Below are 22,009 nucleotides of genomic sequence, written 5' to 3'. Positions count from 1 at the left end.
TTTGCTAGAAAAAAAAATCAAAGATACTTATCTTATGATTCTAGAAATCCTTCAGAAAACCCAAGGAAAGTGCGTAAAAACCCAAACCAAAGAATTCAGCCATTGCTCTGGCCTGGTGCATGCCCAGGTGTCTCTCTCTCCTGGGAGAAGGTGAGAGAACCTACGAGCGGGGACTCGGTTGAGGGATGAGAAGGCAAACAAAAGAAGCCACAACAGTCTAGGAAGAAATCTTTAATTTCTATTCAGCTTTAAAGAGTTTGAGAGGTTTTGTTTTTTTTTGTCTTTTAACAAACCAGTTCAAGTACATGCCTTCAGATTATAAAAGTACCTGAAATTGCCTAGAATATCAGCATGCATAGCTTGTTAGTATTTACATATATTTACATAGGCAAACAAGAGAAAGATCTACAGTTATTTACAGTCTACGTAGAAGAGAAAGGCAGCCTAATTGTATTTCCTAAAATACAGTAGATGTGTAGTCAGTACATGCATATTTAGATAATATTTGCATGATAGAATGCAATTTTTAAAAAAAAGACATACCTTTGTCACTTTCTATGCTAAGGTGTTACATAATCAAGGTAATTTTTTTGTGTGTTTGTTTTGTTTCTAGTCTATTTGCATCAAGTGCTTTAAAATGTTCACTAACACCGAGGCAGAATTATTTACCCAGGCAATTAAAGCAACAGCACACAGGATCATTTCCTACTAACTAGCAACAAGCTGCTGGTGAATGAAATACCTATTGTTTCTCATTACCCATCGACCACTGTGACGAGGTCTCCCTGTATAAAGGCAGTGCCTAAGCTATCACCATTAATTATGGAAGTCATATAAATGAGACACTCTCCGCAGTGTGTTCTAAATGAAATATTAACAAGGCTAGCATCTTTGAGCCTGAGATATGATCTGTTCGCGTGAGCTCCCTATGAAAATGCACAAACCTAATGCAGGTGGGCTCGATGTGAAATGGTGGGGCTGGATATGGGGGCCTGCCTCTGAGACCTGAATTACTGCAACGTCCATTGTCTTCATTTGTTTCTGGATGACAGAGTTCAGAGTTAATTTCTTACCATGATGTGGCCCCATCAGAACACCCTGTGGGATTTATTCGCCTCCCGCCCCACCAGTGCCTTTTCAGTACAATGTTGTAGAATATACGTGTATATGAGACCTAGGTATAAATCAGGGGTGTCCAAATTGCGACCCACGGGCCAACTGCGGTCCGCAATCATTTTTAATTGGCCCGCAGCAAATTCCAAAAATATATTTAGTTTACTTAAATAAACCAGGTGAGGCAATACGTACTTCACCTCGAGTGAGTGGCCCGGCTGTTTGTGTATTTTACCGCACGTGGCCCTTGGTAAAAATCGTTGAAAAAAGTTTGGACACTCCTGGTATAAATGAACTGTCAACCTTAAAATCTAAATGAACAGCTTGTTTGGGGGTTGCCCTGAAATCATGCCTGCTCACGAAAACAGTCAGTTCTTGATTTTCTAAAAGGGCTAGTGGCAGGTCGACTCTGCAGAGTGACAACACAGAAGGGAAAGGGGAAGCTTTTGGTTTGACCTGTACTATGAAGATCTTCTTTGCACCATTCTATTAGAACTGAACCCATTAATTCTGCCTGGCAATAGTTTCAAAGGTTTCTATCAGTATACATGACAAATACAGAGGCATACATTTATATACATTATACAGAGCTAGCTATAACCGAGGTTAAAGACGTAGAGTAAAAATGTGAAATGTTTCAAATTAACACGAGCGAAATACCTTCTTTTATCTCTCAGAAACACTCAGTAGTTCCTTCAGCAGTAGCATTGAGGTGGCCCGGTTGGAAAATTTCAGTAAAGGGCCGTCAGATTTGTCACGTGTGCAAGGATGATACTTATTTTGGTGGCAAATTTCTATGGCTCTTCTGCTTCGCTGTTTCAAACCAACCCGTGGAAGAATGGCTACCCCACTGCAGTTTTCCATCCCAGCAAAAGAAAACCCTTTTGAAAAGAAACTGTATTTTGAGCAATGTGGGCATTCCAGGCTGCACTGGCAGGGGATTCTTTAAAGGATATAAGACGGTCAACGGCATCTTCTCTTATTTGTAATGAGACCATCTCTCGGGCCAGTCAGGTCTAGAATATCTTTGGCAGCCCCAAACGGAAGGAGGAACACACGTGAATAACATCACCCACCTGTACTAGACTAATCCATTCCTTTTCCTTCCCTCATTCAGAGGCGTGCCGCCCACTCCATCAAAGCATAACAGAATAATTCCAGGTCCCAGAAAGATGAACTCATTCTAAATAGTATGCCTCCACTCTGTTGGGACCAGACATAAATCTGTCATGGAACCCTTGGAACACATATGGCAAGGATTCTGGAACACTCAGAAAGCATGAAAAGGGCCTCATTTATTTCAAGGGAGAGTTTGGAACAGTTCGTCGAATTGAAAACACAGGTCCCGAAAGCTTACCCAGGTCACTCTGCCCTTGAATCCTGCCGATGGCCTAAGTGAAAATCCTCCTCTGCCTGGCCTTACCAAAACAAACATGGCTTTGGACCTCTGGGTGAGTGGGAACTGGCTGCCCATCTCTCCCCCAAACTTTAGACTAGCAAAGGCAAACATATTCTTTCCATCCTGGTCTCTGGGCTTGTTCCTCCAGATATTTCTCAGAGGATGAACAGCGACACTCCTGACTTTCCAGCTCATTCTGTCCTAGTCTTCAAGTCAATCTCTTAAAACCCCACAGTGACCTTGCTAGAAATGAATGTCTTTTGTCGGGTGTGGTCTTTTAACCTGACTTGGATTGGGAGGCATGCTGTTTGGGCTGCCTCAGCTGCAAACAGAAAAGGCTCTGTGTCACCTTGAGAGTTCCTCCACATGGAGGCCCATGGACATGCAGCTGTTCTTGGAAAGCTGTGTCACCTTTGTTCCCCTTCAAGCATTCCACTCAAGATATCCTTTGCAATTTGGGGCTGTGGCCCATATTGGGACCAACGGCATTGGTGACAATGAATCGGCATATCCCATTGCTCACAGAGAGAACTGTGATCAAGCCCTTCTCCTAGACTGGGCCCCAGTGTCACCTGGGGAATGACAATCAACTGAAAAGGAACTTCTGAGGTTTTTCTCACTTGTGAACCTGTTTTTAGCAAAGAAACCATTGCCTTGTGGCAAGAAGTAAGTATCCATATTGTCGTAGTCCCTTGTGTTCGAGCAGGCACGTTCTTTCCTGAGGCTAACCATCTAAATGCGATCCAAATCTCCCCACATGCTTCCAGACTTTTAAGGCCTCCACAGTGAAAAGCAAATCTCCACTTTCCTGACCTTCTTCACTTTCTCTGTTTGAGCAATTGAGTCTGCTTCCCTTCTGTAGTAAATGCTAAGAACAGCCTGTGTGCAGAACTCCTGCAGGCTACAAGGAAAGTTCTAGTCCTGTGCCTACAGGAAGTCATTGTATGTATCTAAGCCTGTAGTGTTTGAAGCCTTTGTAGGAATCAGTTGTTGGGAATTTGTAGGAACTCATCTGTTAGGAATTAATTGGGGGAGGTTGACAAGGGGAGATCGATGGGAGTTTCCCCTGCAAACAGACCGAATGTGTCAGATACTATCCACCAAAAGACCACACTCATCTTATATGTACACAAATTTATAAGGTGGAGACTGCTTAGGTTTCAACTGTTTTTTGATGTGGTGCAGTTTATGCTGCGAAAAAAAAGTCTCTCATCCAAGAGTAGTTTCCTTAGCTGGGCAAATCTGGCACCAGGAGGTGGCATTTGAATCAGGCGACCTTTTTGCAAAGGGTCATTTGCTATTGGATCTTCTGAGGTTTCGCTGAATCCTCATTTTTGTTAATCCAAATGGATATAATTTCCATTTAGTTCACTGACTCAATCAACAATGGGAAGAAAAAAAAAATCTCCTTTTAACATTTCTCAGGTGAACACAGGACAAACCACACATTTACTTTTAGGCCATGTCAGGGTGTCACACTGTGGCCAGACATGGCTTGGCTAAGAAAGCAAAGAGGCCCTCCTAAGGGAATTTCAGCCCAATGGGAGATGCATAACAGGGAATGGGCAATATGCAAATATTTGTGTCACATATTTGGGCAGGAGGTTATACTTGGCAACTGATACGAATTCTGGCGTGGGTCAGCCTGCGTGATCATCTTGCAGCTTTGGACAAGTTGTTTTTGATCTCTGATACTAAGTGGGTCTTCTCTCAAATGGGGATAATAATGGCCCCTTGCTCCTAAAGCTGTGTGGGGGTGACAGTGTCCTGCTTATCAAGTTCTCTGCATGGGGACTGAAGAATTGTCAGCTCTCAGAAAGGCCACACGTTGTTACCACTTGAAAGGTCCCCATTTGCAACAACTCACTAGAGAGGCAGAGGACAGAGTCCCTGGAGTTGAGCTCTCTGTTCTCTTCTATTCTCTCACCTAATTTTGGTGCAAGTCGGTGTGTCGGTTGATTAGCATTTATTTCATGACCATCAGTTCAGTTACACAAGCATCGCAGTGGAGGAGGAAGGTGATTTGTTGGTTGTGGTCACGTGAACGGGGACAGCCCAGGAGTCTCATTCCTGTGCGAGCTGCATTAATCTATAAACTAATAGAATTCCTGGCACATTTGTCAGCTCAGAAGATTGTTCTCCGACGGTAAGTAGGGAACTCATAACCTTTTGGAGCAGCTTGCTTTTGTTTGTCTTTCAAATCAGAGATTTAGAACCATAATTGCTTTGGAGGAACGGATGTGTACCAAGCACCAAGGTATCCAGAGATGAACTCCAAAACACAGCACTGCACTTCCCCAGTAGGCTGGTTATAAACTCTCTTTCAGGACTGTTACTAGGATCAGGGACAGACAGACAGGGTGTGGAGGCAGACCTTTATTCCACCTGTGATACGTGTGCTCGCTTTCTATCTCTGCAAAGGCTCTGTGATAAGTTATTCTGCCATATTCACAGATCCCCTGGTTTTGCATTTGTAAAGTGTTTGCTTGGCTTGGCAGACCCCAGCTGAGTAACAGGAAAGCTCTTAGAGTTTGAAGAGGCACCTGTCTTCTCTTCCTGCTCCACGTGCTCACTTCAGATCACCTCTTTGTCCCAGGAATTCAGTCCAACAATCACTCCCCTCTTCCCAAAGGGCCCCCTGCCCTGCCCTTGGGGTTCCAAGCCCAGTCTAAGTTTCCTGACATGGTCACTTACACAACTTGACTTTTTCCATAAATTGACTCATTCATCGTTATCTGTGTAACCTCCTGGTATCAGTACATCTGTAATAAAGCAATTTTAGAACATCTACTACTCGCAGAATCATTAACTATATAGATATTTGGTGACAGTGTCTATGTTTTTATACATCTCATAGTTAAATCTACTTTAAGACATAATCTATTCTTTCTTTTAAATAAGCATGCACGTTAAAATAGAGAAACTTGGGAACTAAACATTAATCGTGTAATATGTGTCCTTATTAAAACGTAAGTTATCTTAGAGTACTAACCAATGCATTACGAATATCAATACATGGGTGGTTTTCTCTTTACCATATACTGTTTATTAGAAACGCTATACCTTTTCCTTTAAAAGTCAATATTCATTTTTATTCCATGCTGACAGCTACAAATTGATGGCTAGCGGTTATCAAATAAATGTTGATGAAAAGCGGCTACTTAATATGTTCAGTCTAACAAAGGGTTAGGGAAGGATGGATAATTTAGATCTCAGGGCCTCAACTATAAATAAACAGCAACTGCTTTCCAAATCCCACCTTCCTGCAGTTGAAGATTGTGCTGCAAACCTGACAAATGATTTCTGAACGAGAATGATGAACCCCTATTACCAAAATACTTTTAACTGAATCCTATACACAAGAATCCTGGGTAATTTTACATATGCTATCAAGATTGATGACACACTTCTCCTCTGGCAGCTCGAAAATGTTTGACTCGATCAGAAGTGGCATTCAGGCATGATTAAAGATGCTACTGGGCTTCCCGGAAATTCTCAGTCCGGTGTCATCCACACCCTAACTCATCGCCAACGTTACAGGATGGGGATGCCGCACCCAAACTCCCAGGAGCAGCAACTGCGGACGTCCTACAGGCTTCTGATAAATTGTTCTTAAAACTCATTTAGGGGGACCCACAGCTCCAGCCAGTGTTTATATGTCAAGGTACTGCTGTTATTTTATCACAATGGATCAGTGAGCAATAGTGACAACTCGTAGACATTGCTTCAGATATTTTATAAGAGTTGATAACATGGTTTCCTTCATGTGGCTCTTTCATCTTTTCGGAATAATGTACTGATAGCCCAAAAAGTGGCATGGAAGTCATTTGACATTGATTAAAGTGCTCTTTTAATTTTTTTAAATCAGTTTTAAAATCTTTTATCTTGTATCAACAGTACCGGCTTCGTTATTTACTGAGATTTCCCTAGTGTGGCTCAGCGTCATTCTGATGAGGGGGCAGGCTAAAAAGCTGATGAGCCCAAAGCTAGAACTTGTTCTTAAACGGTCGTCACAGCCGCTCATATAAAGATGTCACTCAGAGGCTGCCATTGATACAGCTGAAAAGAGAATTCCCCAAGAAGCTGAAAGTGAGCTTGGGACTAAAATATATCATTACTTCCTCACTGTCCAGCAAGAAAGGAAAGGCAATCGAGTACCAGTTGAACTTATCATGAATCAGAGAGGGAGACTTGGCCAAATGTACGCAGCTGATCTTCCGAATGGAGGAGCTAGGCTTTGCTTTCCAGTGCGCCTTCTGTACTGTGTCCTTCCACAAAGCCAGAGCCACTGGCGATGGCATTAAGATTGTGAATCACCCCGAGCCTAATGGCCAAAGAATCAAAGCCGACTCCTGATGAAAGACTGGGCTTTTCTAAAATTTATGGTTTTCAGCGTGGTACCCAACTGGAAGTTTACCTGAAATGAGGTCAATTGCAATTGTTTTCAGCTTCCATGGAGGGAGCTTGCATGCCCCCAGCTCTCTTATCAACTCGATTCTGAAATAATGTAATTGCAGAATTTCTTTGCAGAAACACCATCCCAACAATGCAAAAGTGCAACATGATATCGTTTTAGAAGGTCCCAGTGGCAAAACATTACATTGGGTCTGAAAGAATTCCGCGTTTGGCTTTTTTCCCAACTGGCCTACTTCAGTCTTTTCTCAGGATTGGTAGAAATGTGAAAGGACAGTTTGCCGTGATGTATAAATGCTGATACCATCACAACTCTCGCGTGGGATTGGGGAGCCTGGGTTTTGGGAGGAGCTGACTGGATTCTCTTACCCCTTGGAAGTTCACGGCAATCACCTGACTACTCTGGTGGTTTTGGCAGCTGCAAAGTAAAATGGAAATCTAAGACAGATATCCAGAAACTTATGCAAAATGCCATCTCCTCCTGAACTGCTAAGAATTGAGGCCAAGATGATATCTGGCTTGAGGTAGTGGGATGAGCATCTCCATTCTTCAGTTTGTCTTTACAAGCACTTGGCTTCCCTTTTCCCCCCACATGAGATGCAAGGAGTCAGATACACCTCTTGAATTCTTTAGATAATTGTGCCAGGTGCTAAGCTAAGGGTTATTAGGAATAATAATTCAGTGAAAGAAAATTTGGATGATGTGCACTTATTTCCATTAGACTTGAGCCACACAAATCAATTTGAAAAGAAACAGATGAATCCAAGAAAATAACAGGCTCTATGAGGAGTGGGCATGGTGAGGGGGTTGGGGAAGGAACAGACTGATTGTTTTTTAATTTCAAGTCATGTCAGGTGTTCGCACTCTGGAGTAATGGGACTTGTCCAGGACAGCCACACAGCCAGTTATGATCAGAACTCAAGCCTCTATGCCCCTCCCCCCCACCTCACCATCATGTCCCTCGAATGTAATTGACCGTTTGGTTTTCACATTAAGTCACATATGACAACAGACTCTGACACTGAAGTCCCCCCCAATACACAAACAAACAAAGAAAACCCAAGTCTGCTTCATAGCACTTTCCTAAAATTATGACACCTGAGACCCAATCTTCAGCATGACCTAGGCTCCCAATGGTTCTAGAGTGCAATCATAGTGCAAACCAAACTATTTGGGGGTATGATTTTCCATTAAGCACTCTGCTTGGGCACAATTTAAACCCTGTAGGGGCAAACAAACAACAAAACAACAACAAAGGTAAACTTTGGATGGGGATGGAAACGAATTTCCCCCTCCATCAAACGTCTTTAATGTTTTCCTATGGTGACCTTATCCTTAGTTACCTTTCTCCATCCTCTTCTGCAGCCTCCCCCCCCCCATCAACCTATAATTAGTTGGTACAATAAGTGCTGTGATGCACATAAATAATCATAAGATGCCAGATAAACTGTATTGGTTTTAAATTAGAGCCATGCCTACCACGTGTCCCTATGAACACCAGCCTATTATTTTTAATTACGGCTTGCAAAGCCAAGTGATTTCTTGCCCTCTTTACAGCATCCCTGACAGTATCCTGTCAGCCCGGATGATATGGTGCCCCATCGGCACACACATCCTTAGCTACAGCGACAACTGTTACTCAAAAGGTGAATCGAAAGTGATCAATTGCATTCATGGCAACTTGCATTTTGAAGTGGGCTGGGAAGAAATGTACCCCCGAAGCCACTGTCCTATTGCAAATACAGGATGAATATGACATTTAAAAGCAGGTTTTCACAGGATCTGGATGAGTTAATAAGCCTGTCATGTGTCTGTACGAGGCATGTATATATGGCAGGGAATATGTGTTTTAAAACATTTTAACACAGCATTGCAAACCCTTCCCCTTAGCAGCACCACGGGCAAAGAAAAGAGGAAAGTTCTGGTCCAGTCCTCCTTGAGTTTTTCTACCTGATGGGCCATTATTTCTAAAGGTTCTAGAAATATCTTGGTGTCAGAATACATTATGCACTGAGAAATCAAGGGGTTGGATGAATTTGTTCTTGCATGTTCAAAAGGATACCATCTTCTTCTCTTCGCCGGGGAGAGACATCTGACATGATTTATTGATGTGTGTATTTCTTTTTGAAGCCTTTTCCTATACGAGGCGTAAAAAGTCACACCAGCCTTACGAGTGGGGTTTATGAACTCGTTTTTCCAGAGTGGTCACATCCTACCTTTTACAGGGCTGTACTCCGAGTTCAGTCCACTTTGCCATGCTCTGATCCAGTTGCAACTGAACCCGGTAGGAAGAGGCTTGCTAATTCCCAGTCAGAAGAAAGTCATCTGATCACCTCTTTTCTTGAAAACAAACAAAAAAATTGTTTTGGTCTTTTTTCTTTGATTTCCAGCAACAAGGAGCTGCCACCACCGTCTACTGTGCCGCTGCCCCTGAACTTGAGGGCCTGGGAGGGATGTATTTCAACAACTGCTGTCGCTGCCTGCCCTCCCCAGAAGCTCAGAGTGAAGAGACGGCCCGGGCCCTGTGGACGCTCAGCGAGAGGCTGATCCTGGAAGGACTTGGCAGCCAGTCCAGCTAAGTGGGAGCTCCGGCAAAGCTCGGCACACACATCCACCCTGTGTGTGCGCACATGCGTCACTGCCAATGCTGGACCCCTTCCAATTTACTATCCAGGGGCCTTTCCATGTCCCTCCGACACAGATCTGCCAGAGCAAAGGAAATCAGAGTACTCACAACAGAAGGGCACCTGTGAAGTACCAATGGAAAGCAGGGAATTAATTCCAGGGGTAAAAGGACAGTCTCTGTCTCCTGGGACTGGCTTAGGCTTGGGTCCCTTTGCTTTCCTGGTGGTGGCCTGTTTCAAAGTGAACGATGCATTGGTATGCAGGTTCCTTTCTCATTGCACAAGCACAAACAATTCTCTCTCACTGTTTAGAATAGCCTGGTGCCCCCTCTGTCCACCCCACCCCCCCAAGCCACCACCTCCTCCATAGCCCTCCATGGCCACCCTGTAGCCAGGAACTGGCTTTCTCCTACTTAGTGAAGAAAAAGCGAGTGTTTATCCTTCTTTGCCACATCGATCCAGGAGATCATTGTTTCATTCATCCTGACCAAATCTAAGCGGGTTTGGCAACTACTGGGGAGAGAACTCTGAGCCTTGTTCCAGCCAGTGAAGATGGAGGTGACACTGAGAAATGGTGGGACAGACAGAGCTAGTGGGTCACAAACGTTGACTCCCTTGCCAACCTATACAAACAATTCTTTCGACATTATAACAAATTTTGCCAAGCATTCCCTCAAAACCTCGACAGGCAGGAAAGGAAGGAAACACTGTGTCCTTAAGAATTTACAGGATAATTTGGGGATAAGAAGTCGTTCCCTCCATTCTTCCTTCACAGTTTTGAGAAGCAGCTCGATGGTGGAGGTTCACAGCTTCTTGGTGCTCCCCCTTTAGCATTCTGCTTAAAATTCCTGTTATTCCTCTCATCCTATGCTTAATAAAAGAACATGCTTGAAATATGATCATCTGAAGTTTGTATCGTGTCTTTAAATGTTTGTTTCAGTTTTGGAGGGGGTTTTTTTTGTGTGTGTGTGTTTTTTTTTTCCAGCGGTTATTTTTTTTTTTTTTTTTTTTTAGAAAAAAAATCTAGAAGAAAAATAAAGCGCTTCTTGTAGACGCCAGGAAAACACCATTCTTGTTTCTTCTCTGAGTGTGTTTTGTTTTTGTGCTTTGTGGCTGTCTGCAGGCCAAGTTGTCTTCACGCGATTAGCATGCCAGCATCATATTTTCTGTGGAAGAAAGCAAGAAGAGAAAAATGACTATTGTTCAATTTCACCTAAAGAGGTTTTGTTATTACTTAGAGTGGGTTATGGCAGTCCACAATGGTTTGTTCCCCCTGTAATTATAAACTTCTTGCTGATTAGAGAATATCTCTATGTATTTGAATGGCAGTGGATTGGAAGCTCTTTCCCACTCATCCCTTTTTCACTGACACCAAGGTTTCCAGGCCATTCCAGCAAGGATGTGAGAAAGTCCACCTTGGCCAGATGGAGAGAATGCTGAAATACCAGGAAGGTGAGGGTAGGGTGTGTGTATCACTGTTTCTCCTCCTGATGATGGCAGCTTCAGGCCACACATCATGAACGTCTGGCCTCTGGCTCTTTGGCACAGTCCAGTCAAACACCATTGCTTTCCAGTGGCCCACAGCCTGGCCTCGTCCTCCTATCTGGCTATATTCTCCCGTGCAAAATCCTGATGATCATAGATCCTATGAAACTATGAATCAGCTCATGTCAGTTTCCTGGTCCAGACTCTCCAAGGCTTCTAAGGTAGACAGACTCTTTGCAAAAGTGACCATCATAATTCTCCTCCCAGTTTCCACACTGTGAGTGATCCTCTCCCACGTGAACGCTAGCCTTGGCCACGTGACTTGCCTTGGCCAGTTGGAAAAGTGCTTGTGCATTGGGGATTGCCCTTTTTGTGCTGCTCTTTGGAACCTGGCAACCACCCTCATAGGAATGGGCCTGGGCTAGCCTGCTGGATGATAAGAGATACCTGGTTACCACCTGAACTGGCATCAAGCTAACTGTTAGACATGCCATCCCAGACTATTCAGCCCCAGCTGAACCAACCCAGATAAGAAAACAAACAAACAACAAAAAAAAAAACTACTCAGTTAACCCACAGAACTGCAAAAATTAAAAGTGTGTTATATGAAGCCACACAGTTTCAGGATTCCTTGTTATGCAGCAAATGCTAACTGATACAAAGTCTCATCTCACTGAGTCAAGTTCCCATTTTTTACCACAGCCTAGGATTTCCTTCATAAGCTATCCCCAGACTGCTCTCTGGTGTCCTGTTCTAGCGCTTGGTCTTTACCTACTACATGCAGCCACTCCTGCCTTCCTGTGTTCTTGAACTGTGCCAAACACCCTCCCTACTCAAGGTCTTTATATTGCTGTCCATTTTGCCGAAATGCTTTTCATCCAGAGACATGCATGGCTTCCCCTCACATTGCATTCTGGTCTCTGCTCGAATGTTACCCCCTTTCTGATGAGGTGACTGCATTCATGGTGGCACCCCAATTGCCCGCCCACTTCTAACACTATTTTTTCTCCACAACACTTAATACTATTGGACACATTATGTGTCTGTTTATTATTTCCTCTCCCCACCACCTGTAATATAAACTCCACTAGATTTGTCTGTTTTGTTCACGCCTGTGGCCACTGCACCTCGAACTGCTCCTGTCACATAATAGGTGCTTAATAAATAACCGTTGAAGGGAAGAATGATCGTTGGTGACCAGGTTCATGAAAACAATCCCCATCATTCGTTGAGGATGATCTCAAGCCACACACTGTGCTAAGGTCTAATGTGACCACAACCCTGCCAGGTGTCCTTTGCTTCCTGTCTTGTGGATAAAGAAACTGAGGCCAAGAGGTTTTATAATTTGCCGTTGTCCACACAGCTCATAATTGGCAGAGTTGCGATTCACACTTTGGTTGGTTTGATTTCAAAGTCATGCAGCTTCCCTTCACCAAGGCCACAGCTGCTTCAACGAGTTAGACATATCCTTTCCCATAGGATGTATCACCTGAAGGTCTCGGGCTGAGCAGAGTCTGACTCTGGCAAAGCTTTAGGCATTCGGTGAAGATGCAAGCTAAGCCAGGGCCAAGAAGATGTTGGAGGACCATCAGCCAAGGTGATGTCCGAAATATCAGAGACCCCGAGGGAGGGTCTGCTGGCCGCCTGCCTCCTTGCACTGTTAAGGGATGTGCTGACTGATTCCTGTATGGATCCTGCACCAGGCAGGTAAGATGAGGTTTGGGAGGAACTTGACACGGGGAGGTGAGTATTGCCCTAAGTCAGATAAACTAAGTCTTCAAACAATCAGTCATTCAACAAACGTGCTGAATGCTACATGGTGGAAATTCAAAGTTTAGGGTAACCTCTCCCACAGTTCCTGCTGCAAAGGAACTTACATCTCACGTCTATTGGAGTCTCCACAGTGCTCAGGATCCTAACCAACTTCATCAAAAGTTCTCCAGGGTACTCAAAGGTAAACTGAGGCCCCAGAACTATATATCCAGACCTCCTCTTTCCCACCATAGCCAGAATCCACCAAATCAGACATGCCAATCTCTGTGAGCCGTTTCTCCTGCCTCTTACCTCCTTGGCTAATTTCATGGGGGCAATTCCTGGACAGGTGAGCAAGTGAGTGGCGTAAAGCCTCACTCCTTTTTCAGCTTATTCGAATCCCAAGACTTGTTCACCATCTGTCATGATAGATGCCTGTGTGTAGATATAGATAGCCATATAGATATATGTGATATATATGTAATATATACTGTATATAAGAATGATCCTACTCTACCATCATCACTACTACTAATTGCAGATACTATTTATTGAGCACCTACTATGTGCCAGTGGCTGGTCTAGGCAAATCATACTCGTCTTATTTTACGCTCAGATGATGAAAATGAGGTTTACAAAGTGCCCTACCCACAGTCCCATAGCTGAGGAGTAGCAGAGTCAGTATTCAAATCCAGGTCCATTGCCTCTAGGCCGTGTACCTTCCAATACATCCCACTGTTTAATGGGTCGCCTATAAGCCGGCAGTAGACACACATTATACAATGGGTGAATTATTCACAAAGGAAGACTATTTGGCTTCCTACCCAAGCATGGGACCTGGCACTCGTCCTGGTGCCCAATGCCTCATATAAACTGTATAAATTGTTTCTGTAAATGCCATTTATTCAGCAATATTGGCTTCAGCTCCGTAGACCCCTTCTCCTGTTCTGGTTGTAATTAGGTCTGCGTAGGGCCATGTTGTCCTGGGTTTAACTTCTAATGGCCTCAGTGTCTAGAGTTCACCGTTGCCCCAATGCCATAGAATCATCCAGAATAGGAAAAGTGAGCCAGTTTCTCTATGGTCGTTTTCTTTCTAGCTGTTCTCTCTCTCTCTCTCTCTCTCTCTCTCTCTCTCTCTCTCTCTCTCTCTCTCTCTCTCTCCCCCCCCCCCCAAGTGTCTTTAAACCCAAAAGGCAGCCAGTTTCCACTTTCACGGCTGATTACAGGATGCCTTTCTGCAACTTATCAATAGGAAATAAGAAATTGAAGCATCCCCGGCAATGACTGAAGCTGTGGCTTGTGGTTTTGCTCTTTAAAATGGGGTTATAGGTGGTTTTGTTTTGAACTTCAATGAAGGAGGCCTGATTACTTTCATTAAGGTCAGCACTAGGCCAGAAAGCTTTGGCTTGCAAAATGGCTGCCCGTCCTGGTCAGCAGCTGGTACCATTTTTAGTAGTTTGCATTTTAAAAAGAAACTAAAATAGCAATAGTTACTTCCTGTGTTAACTCTTTGAGTCTGTCACCATTCCACCAAACTAATCTGAAGTTTGGAATACTAAATAATATCACAAAATATCCACAGGACTGAAAAAAACTGTCTATCGATGAGATGCATTTACCAAAAAAGGGCAATTTTTAAAAAGAAAAAGGAAGGCTCAAATATGACTATTCTAACACTGATTTTTTTTGTAATTACCTTTCAAGTCTTCATATTATTTGGTTTCATGCCCCTTTCTTATCCCTCCTCCCCAAATTATCTTATGTCTCAGTTTTCACAGTTATTTTAATGGATACCTAATAGATCTCGCTGGTGGGTTCTTATTTGGAAAACCGTACTATGGAAACTTTAGGTTATTTCTAGTTTTTTTTTGCGGTTAAACTAATGGCTCCGTTAGTATCTTTATGCATGCGACTTTTCCCTGCTATTCATTTACCTCCTCGAGATACCTTTGCACCGCTGAAACTACCGGTCCAAGAGCTCTTATTTGGCCCATGCTGTGTATTGACATGTGCTATGTGAAAGGGTTACAACCAGCAGAACGTGTGTGTTTCTATTTTTTTTTACAACCTTATCAGTGCTGAATATTGCCACTTAATTTTTTAAATGTATTTTAACTTCTTATTGTCACAATCTATAACTATTTATATAAAATAACCCCAAGCAGCCAGTCTCCTTATTTAAAGCATAAGCATTTTGACTTTCATATCTCCCACTGGACCAAGTTCACGTTAATTCCAGTGGCACTTCTGGGTGAGTCTACATTTGGTTTGGGTAGAAAAACATTGGTTCAGCCAAGCTACTATCTCTTTACCACATTCTTCAGTCAGAGAACATCCTTCTTTTTGTTCCTTGTCAATCACCAATTGTAGGACAAATATGGACCTGGTCTAAATGACTTGCAAAGACCAAAACCAACACCAGAGCTGCGTCCGTTCATGTATTTAGCCCACTAGCTGCAGTACTGTCTCCTTTTATGAAATATGCCACACCACTCAGAGAGATTGTCTTGCTTCCACACTGATCTGTTTACAAGGCCATGCCCTCCTGCATCTTAGGTGTGAGAGAATAAAAGCTTCTTTTAATTTTCGGAATAGGGATATGCAAATAGAGGCTCTCCATCACTCATTCCGATGAAAGAGGCTCCCTGTCTTCCTCCGACTTTCCTGATTTTATTTGATGTTCAACTAGGAGCTTGTCCTCTGTTTTCGACTCATGACAATTTCTCATGTGATGAGGCAATCCACTTTCATCAAGTGTCATTTCCTGAGTGCTTACCAACACTTCGTGCAAAACGCTGAAATGAAATGGTGTTGTTCATTTAGATGTCACGACTTTTGAGTTAAATGTTACCGTCCCCTAGGTACCAAGGAGGAAAACATTTGAATCCTGGGGCCACCACTTCCTTTGTGACCTTGTCCCAGTAATTTCACCTCTCTGAGCCCATATTTGTGCAAACCGCTCTACATTTGTGGTTTCTCTTACCCTTCCACCTTCATCCCTCCCTTGTTTTATTTCCCATATACAGACTTGCTTAGACTCCCCATAAGCTGAACAAATGTGGAGTCCATTAGTAATCTACCTGAATATGGTTTTATTTTTTCTCTGAATATCTTTGAAATATGACTTGTGAGATTGGTTCAGGGAAAGAAAAAAAGAGTCCTATTATTGTATTTAAATACAATTGATCTTAGAAATAACTGCTAAATAAAACAAAGTGCATTGCTGTTTTTACTAAAAAGTTAAAATGAATGCTTAGCATTTAAATTTGGGGGGGAAATCAGAAAAAATAACGTGCCCACGGTCCCACCACTCCAAGACAACCATGGTAAATATTGACATAGTTTCTTTTACTCTTTTTCAAAATGCATTTCAAAATTTACTTGTATCTTGTAAGTTTTCGTTTTATATAGTTGTGATTATACTCCACGCACACGTTAATGTATTTCAAACTAATTAAATTCTTGATAAGTCTTTTCATGCTGTGATGAGCCTGCATTCAGCGAGGGAACACCTATACTGTAGTTACTTAATCCTTTTATTGTCTTGAAGCGTTAGGATTCCCCCACCCCAGCACTATATTTCACTAATTTAAATAATGTTTCTGTAAATATATTTGCGTAAGATTTTGGCGGGATAGTATGATTATTTTCTTAACACGGATCCCAGTGAAAATACAGGGTCAAACAAGATGGAAATTTTTAAGGCTCTTGGTACCTTCTGGTAAGAAACCTTTTCTGGGCTGCCCACGTGGCTGGTTTTGATCTCTGCCAAGAGTTTTCTTTGAGAAAAGTAGGTGTGTTTTCACCCAGGTGGGTTTGCTGTGGGTCAGTTCATTTCCCTGGATACTCTGCCCGGCTGGTGCGTGGCAGAGTTACTCTCATTCCGGGGGGCCTGATACAGTCCCCACGTATGGAATGTTCTTTCCCTCTGGAACCAAGACAGAGAGGACAGGATCTTTGTGTCCGGGAAATTAAGAAGGCTGAATGTGAAAGAATCAAGCTATACTTGGGCCAGCAGGGTTTACCAGACTTGTGTTAATTGTGCTGCTGCTTAAGAACCTACTGAGAAGGTTTGAAGCCTTTCTTGGCCATGTTGGTGAATGTTCAGAATCCTCAGCCTGGTTTCCTGAGACAGGGCTCGCCCTTAGCCGTGGTCCTAGGGAATTTTACCTGGTGTGGCCTAGATGTCAAGGACTTTATCATGAATCACTTGTCTTCACTCTTATTAGCGGCTACTTTCAAACCCACTTCAAGGAAAGAGGCCGAGCAGATTCTCCTACACGATTTAGGAAAAATTTCAGGTTACCCTGTTTCCTGAACAAGATTCCAGAATCTTCTAGAAGCCTACATAAATCCCCCTAAATATTCCCACAGCCTTCATAGCTTCAACACTCTCAAAACACAGAAGTAACAGATTTAGGAAAAAAAAAGACACATATATAACTATATATAGAGATACAAATGTGTATATATATATATATATATATATATATACACACATATATATGTATATAAATTTAGATATGTAGATAAATAGACAAATCTGTATCTATATATTTAATCTCAGTGTAAAAATAGATACTATTAGCAATAATAAGTGCTGTTTAAAATAAAATCACAATAAGTATTATTAGTAATACAAACCAGACCCTTTAACTCAGAAATTTACGTTCTAAATGTTAATTTAATCCAAGCCTGGACAGAGGATAGGAGAGACAGAGAGAGAGAGAGAGAGAGAGACAGAGACAGAGAGACAGAGAGACAGAGAGAGAGAGAGTAGGTGTTAGGTGTTTTGGAATTCAAAAGCTTCATTAACATACTAATGAATCTGAGGAGTCCTGCTGTTACTAAAAACAAATAAACTTTATGTTTAATCCCAAAACCCTTTGTACAGAGGCCACTGTTTTTTAAGATACCTGTTTATTAACAGAAACAATAGTGTCTTCCAAGACACATATAGAGAAATCTTTTTATTAAAGCAATAATTAATAATAATAATAATAATAATGAAAAACAGATCAATTTCAGTGTCCACCTGTTGAGAGCAGGGCTCGCAGACTACCAAGAACTGATGTTGTGTAAGTAACTTAATTGACTGAAATGCTGTTTTAAACATAGATTATACAAGAATTTGTAGGGTATGATCCCATTTTTGTTATACAAATATGTATTTGTGTTTCTGTACATATAAATGATGTATTAAGAGAAGGAGGACTGAAAGGTAATACTAATGGTTATCTCTGGGAGGAAGAAATGTGGGTGACTTTTTTCTTCATGCTTACCTATATGTTCCACATTTTCTACAATGAAAGTACGCCCTGTTGCATTTTACATAAATAAAAGTTAGAAAAACAAAGACAAAACGTGATTGTAAAACATGCTCAACTGCCTCTGTGAGCACGATAGCACAGCTGTGGGATGATTTGAGTTCAGTAATTGACTGATCAGTAATTGATCTTCTAGAAGGTTCTCTTGGGCTGACACAGTCATACAAATGGAATGGCTTTCAAGTTTCACAGGAACAGGGTGGAGAATTTTCGGGCTGCACCCTACAAAGAGGATACATTTGAAAAACAAAAGCAGGTAGATTATTTTTGGTCACTTAAGCTTTTTAAATAACTGGAGGGTTGTCGGAAGTATACCTTTTGCTGCTGTGTGTGTATAAACATCACTGCCCTGTCTTTGGCCAGGGATCCTTTCCTCTGCTAGAGCCTGACATTCCGCCAAGGTTGAATAACAGATTCCAATTGTTCAACTCCTCACCTCTGTGCCTCAGTGCAACTCCTTATTAGCCGCATAACCAGCTTTTGCAGAACCTGGGGACTGGATGGACCCCGAGCCCCCTTTCACTTTTTGTTTTATTATTGCTTGCTTAAAGGTTGAACTAAATGACAAGCTTATTTTGTTTATCCATTTGATCTCTGCTAAGGTGAAGTTAAAAAAAATATTTTACTAGAAAAATAAAGTTATATATCCTATGTTACTCTAAATAAGTAGACTCATCAAAAAGCCTTCCAAGAAGTATTTAGACATAAAAATATCAGTGAGGTTACTATACACATCGAGTGGAGAGAAATCCTTGATGCAGACAAGCTCGTTCTTGGAATCTGGGTGGTAACTTAGTATTTTGAACTTAATTTTTTTTCCCCCTGAGTCTTGTGATATTCTATTTGGAAAGAAAGGATTCAAAGGACACCATCTAGACAATCATAAGAATAACTAAGAAAAATACCAAAACATTTCCTCCCCCAACACTCAGTCTAAATGAGAACAAGATCAGTGTGATCTCGTATCAGCACCGTGAGTTTCATCAATAAAATTGAGGGGAAATGACTTCACCAGATCTTGCTCTGACCTTTAATTCCAGCACAGGAAAAGGCACTGATAATTTTCAAGGTTTTGGAGAGCAAGGCCTCACAAATTGGCCTGAGTGCGTTTCTGCAATTCCAAGTTTTCACAGGTTGGTCTTCATGATGCTGGGAGACCCTGCCAGGGGTCCTCTGCAACAACCCTGTTCAATAGTTGGCATCTTTGATCAGTAACATTTTTACAGAAACACAAGGACAGGTGTGAAGGTAGGAGGAAGGGGTCCTCTGGCCACTCTGGTTCGTTATGGTTGAAAATTCAAATGTTTCTCCTGTGTCTCCCCTTAGGCCCAGTAATGAGGCAATTTGCTCAGGGAGACAAATGAGGGGGTGGCGGTAGGTGGGTGCTTGGAGGTCCCTCTCAGGGCTTCTACCAGGGTGCACTTTTATGGAATTTGGAGCAGGAGGATCATTTACATACACTCCAATGAAAACAGTGCCCCTGGAGTTGTGCAAAGTGGACCCAGTTTCCCTTCCAGCAACATGGTGCTAGATCTGAGATGGGGCCTGGGTAACACCACTGGTGGGGCAATAGGGGGAATGTTCTCGGACAAAAAATAGAATGCAGTAGAAAAAGCCCAATCAGATGCATTCGTCCCATTCCTCACCCATGTAGCTGTGTGATCCTGGGTGCATTAATTGCCGTCTCAGAGTTTCTTTCCTCTAAAAGAAAGCTTTGGCACCCAGTCACAGGGTCTAGTGAGGATAAAGGCTTCATGAGAGTATGAGCATTTGATTCTATGCTTGCTCAGTGAAACTGTGGACACGCCCTTGCTTTGTGAAGCTTCCCTGGTTCTTACACAGTGAACTTTCTAGAACTGAATTGAACGCACCCTTTCTGAGGTGTGGGTGCAGGAGGCCGTCATGACAAGGGAGGCTCTTCCCAACACTGTGATTTGGCCATGACTTTTGTCCTGTGGCCTGACTAAGGCTGGCTGCTGTGGGTACCATGGGCAAGACAAAAGGAATGCACAGGAGGTGTGACCAACAGACGTGACAGAGGAGGAAGGACTATGTCTCAGAGTGTGGGCCGTCTACCTCGTGACTAGCCGAGACCTCAGGTACAGGAAGCCTAGCCCACACCCTGCCCTTGCCTTGCTGGATGGCTTCGAGCAAACAGGGCAAGCGTTGGTTTCATCATCTGCAAAAACGTTGGTGTCAAAGATGCTACAACCCTGGGAAACTGCAGTGCTAAGGAATAAGCACGGCTGAAAACCTGGTTCCACAGGTGAACAACCGTCAGCAAGAAAGGATGTCTCTTTGTGTCTGCAAAACTGACTTGAAAATGCCCACTTCATGTGGCTGCTTGTAAAGGTTGAAGAAATCAAATCGAGCCTAGGAAAACAGTTGACACATAGGCTTGCAGTGGATACCAGTTTCCCATCATGGAGGGTCCTTTCTGAATTTAACATTCTGAGATGGCATACCCCAACTTTCCTGGGCAGAGTTGCACTTAGTTAAACAGCAAGCTGGGTCTCTGAGGTCTTTGGTTACCCTTTGACTTGGGGGTGCAGACCAGTGCACACATTTTATTGATTCGGCTTCCCCTCAGTAATGTCTTTTTCTAATGCTCTAGGGAAGGGCTGCATTCTCTAACATTTCTTTGCCCCCAATTTACAATCATCACTTGTCTAAAACTGGGTTCAGTTTGTCAGGCTGGTCTGATTCAAATATCTATTTTAAAAACCACCCCAAAAGCAAAGTAAAATAAAAAACGTTATGTTCTTCTATGTATCACATTAGTTTGGCCTCTGGAAAAAAATGGGGGAAAATAGCTTACAGGCAGAATAGCAAGGAAAGCCAAGGCACTGTTCCCACTTGGATGCAAATCCGGAGAGCAGGCAGCTCAGCTGGAGACGCCCCCTGGGCTCGCCCTTTGCTGGTGGGCTCTCCTGGGACAGGATATTGAGGTCTCCAACGCCCAGGGCCATCGGTGTGGACTATTTAACTGACAATTTAACTGCGTGGGTGAGGATGGAGGAAGGAAATGCTGCCATTTTGGTTTTCTGACCTGGTTTCTAGGGTAACACTGGTCGTGATTCTTGATGCATTTTATTTTTAAAGCTAATATCAGATATGTCTCTGCACCTGGAGGAAATCCTACAGGAAGGTAGTCTAGGGCCTGAAAGCTGACAGAAGTGGAAGTAAAATGACCTATGTTATGAGGCAGAAGATAGTGGTCTCAGCACCAAGCACAGAGGGGAAACTGCCCATTTGCTTCAAGTGTGTGTGTGGTTTTTTTTTAACCTACTGTGTTTCCCTGAAAATAATACCGGGTCTTATATTAATTTTTGCTCCAAAAGACGCATTAGGGCTTATGTTCAGGGGATGTCATCCTGAAAAAAAAAAATTCATGCTAGAGCTTATTTTCTGGTTAGGTCTTATTTTCGGGGAAACACAGCATGTGTTATCTGTTGTCTAGTTATAATGCATCAGCATGCCTATCTAGCTATTGGCTCATGCCAACCCATCAATAAAAGGAGTACTCATACTGCAAAGAGAAAAAAGCAGGAAAGAAAGTATTATAAAGGTGTTAAGATCACTATGTAGACAATAGACACATAAGAAAAGACAAAGAAAATACACTGTGATTATGTGTTGGCAAGATACGAATTTGGGGAGCTATGAATATAGGCATGTTTACTTCCGACCCTCACACTTACTTTAAACACTTCTATACTTTCAAACTTTGTACAAGAACATTTCCATGCTATTAACTCCACTTTTGGTAACACTGACATAATATTCCAGAATTTAGATGTACCCTAACTGACTCAACAATTTTCCTATTGTATGAAGAAAGAAAGTTGGAATCCTGCTGTAGTCCAAAATCCCTAGTCTAGATCACAGAGAAGTTA

General features: G+C 42.6%; 2 protein-coding genes across 2 annotated transcripts in view; one reads left to right on the top strand and one right to left on the bottom strand.

The window, feature by feature from the left end:
• The window catches only part of WWOX (WW domain containing oxidoreductase), a 916,272-nt gene extending 905,826 nt beyond the window's left edge, over positions 1-10,446 (top strand). Inside the window, exon 9 of the mRNA XM_019710992.3 lies at positions 9,316-10,446. Within this exon, the coding sequence (XP_019566551.2) occupies positions 9,316-9,504 (189 nt within the window). The 3' untranslated portion in view covers positions 9,505-10,446. The remainder of the gene's footprint in view (positions 1-9,315) is intronic.
• A 73-nt stretch (positions 10,447-10,519) lies between these two features.
• MAF (MAF bZIP transcription factor) overlaps positions 10,520-22,009 on the bottom strand; it is a 334,744-nt gene continuing 323,254 nt past the window's right edge. Inside the window, exon 2 of the mRNA XM_088800224.1 lies at positions 10,520-10,715. Coding sequence (XP_088656350.1) covers positions 10,685-10,715 — 31 coding nt within the window. The 3' untranslated portion in view covers positions 10,520-10,684. The remainder of the gene's footprint in view (positions 10,716-22,009) is intronic.

Source organism: Rhinolophus sinicus, chromosome 8, assembly GCF_057876585.1.
Source record: "Rhinolophus sinicus isolate RSI-liver-muscle chromosome 8, RSI-T2T, whole genome shotgun sequence".
Lineage (NCBI taxonomy): Eukaryota > Metazoa > Chordata > Mammalia > Chiroptera > Rhinolophidae > Rhinolophus > Rhinolophus sinicus.
The sequence above is the reverse complement of the archived record's forward strand: the minus strand, read 5'-3'. Positions and strand labels throughout refer to the sequence as shown.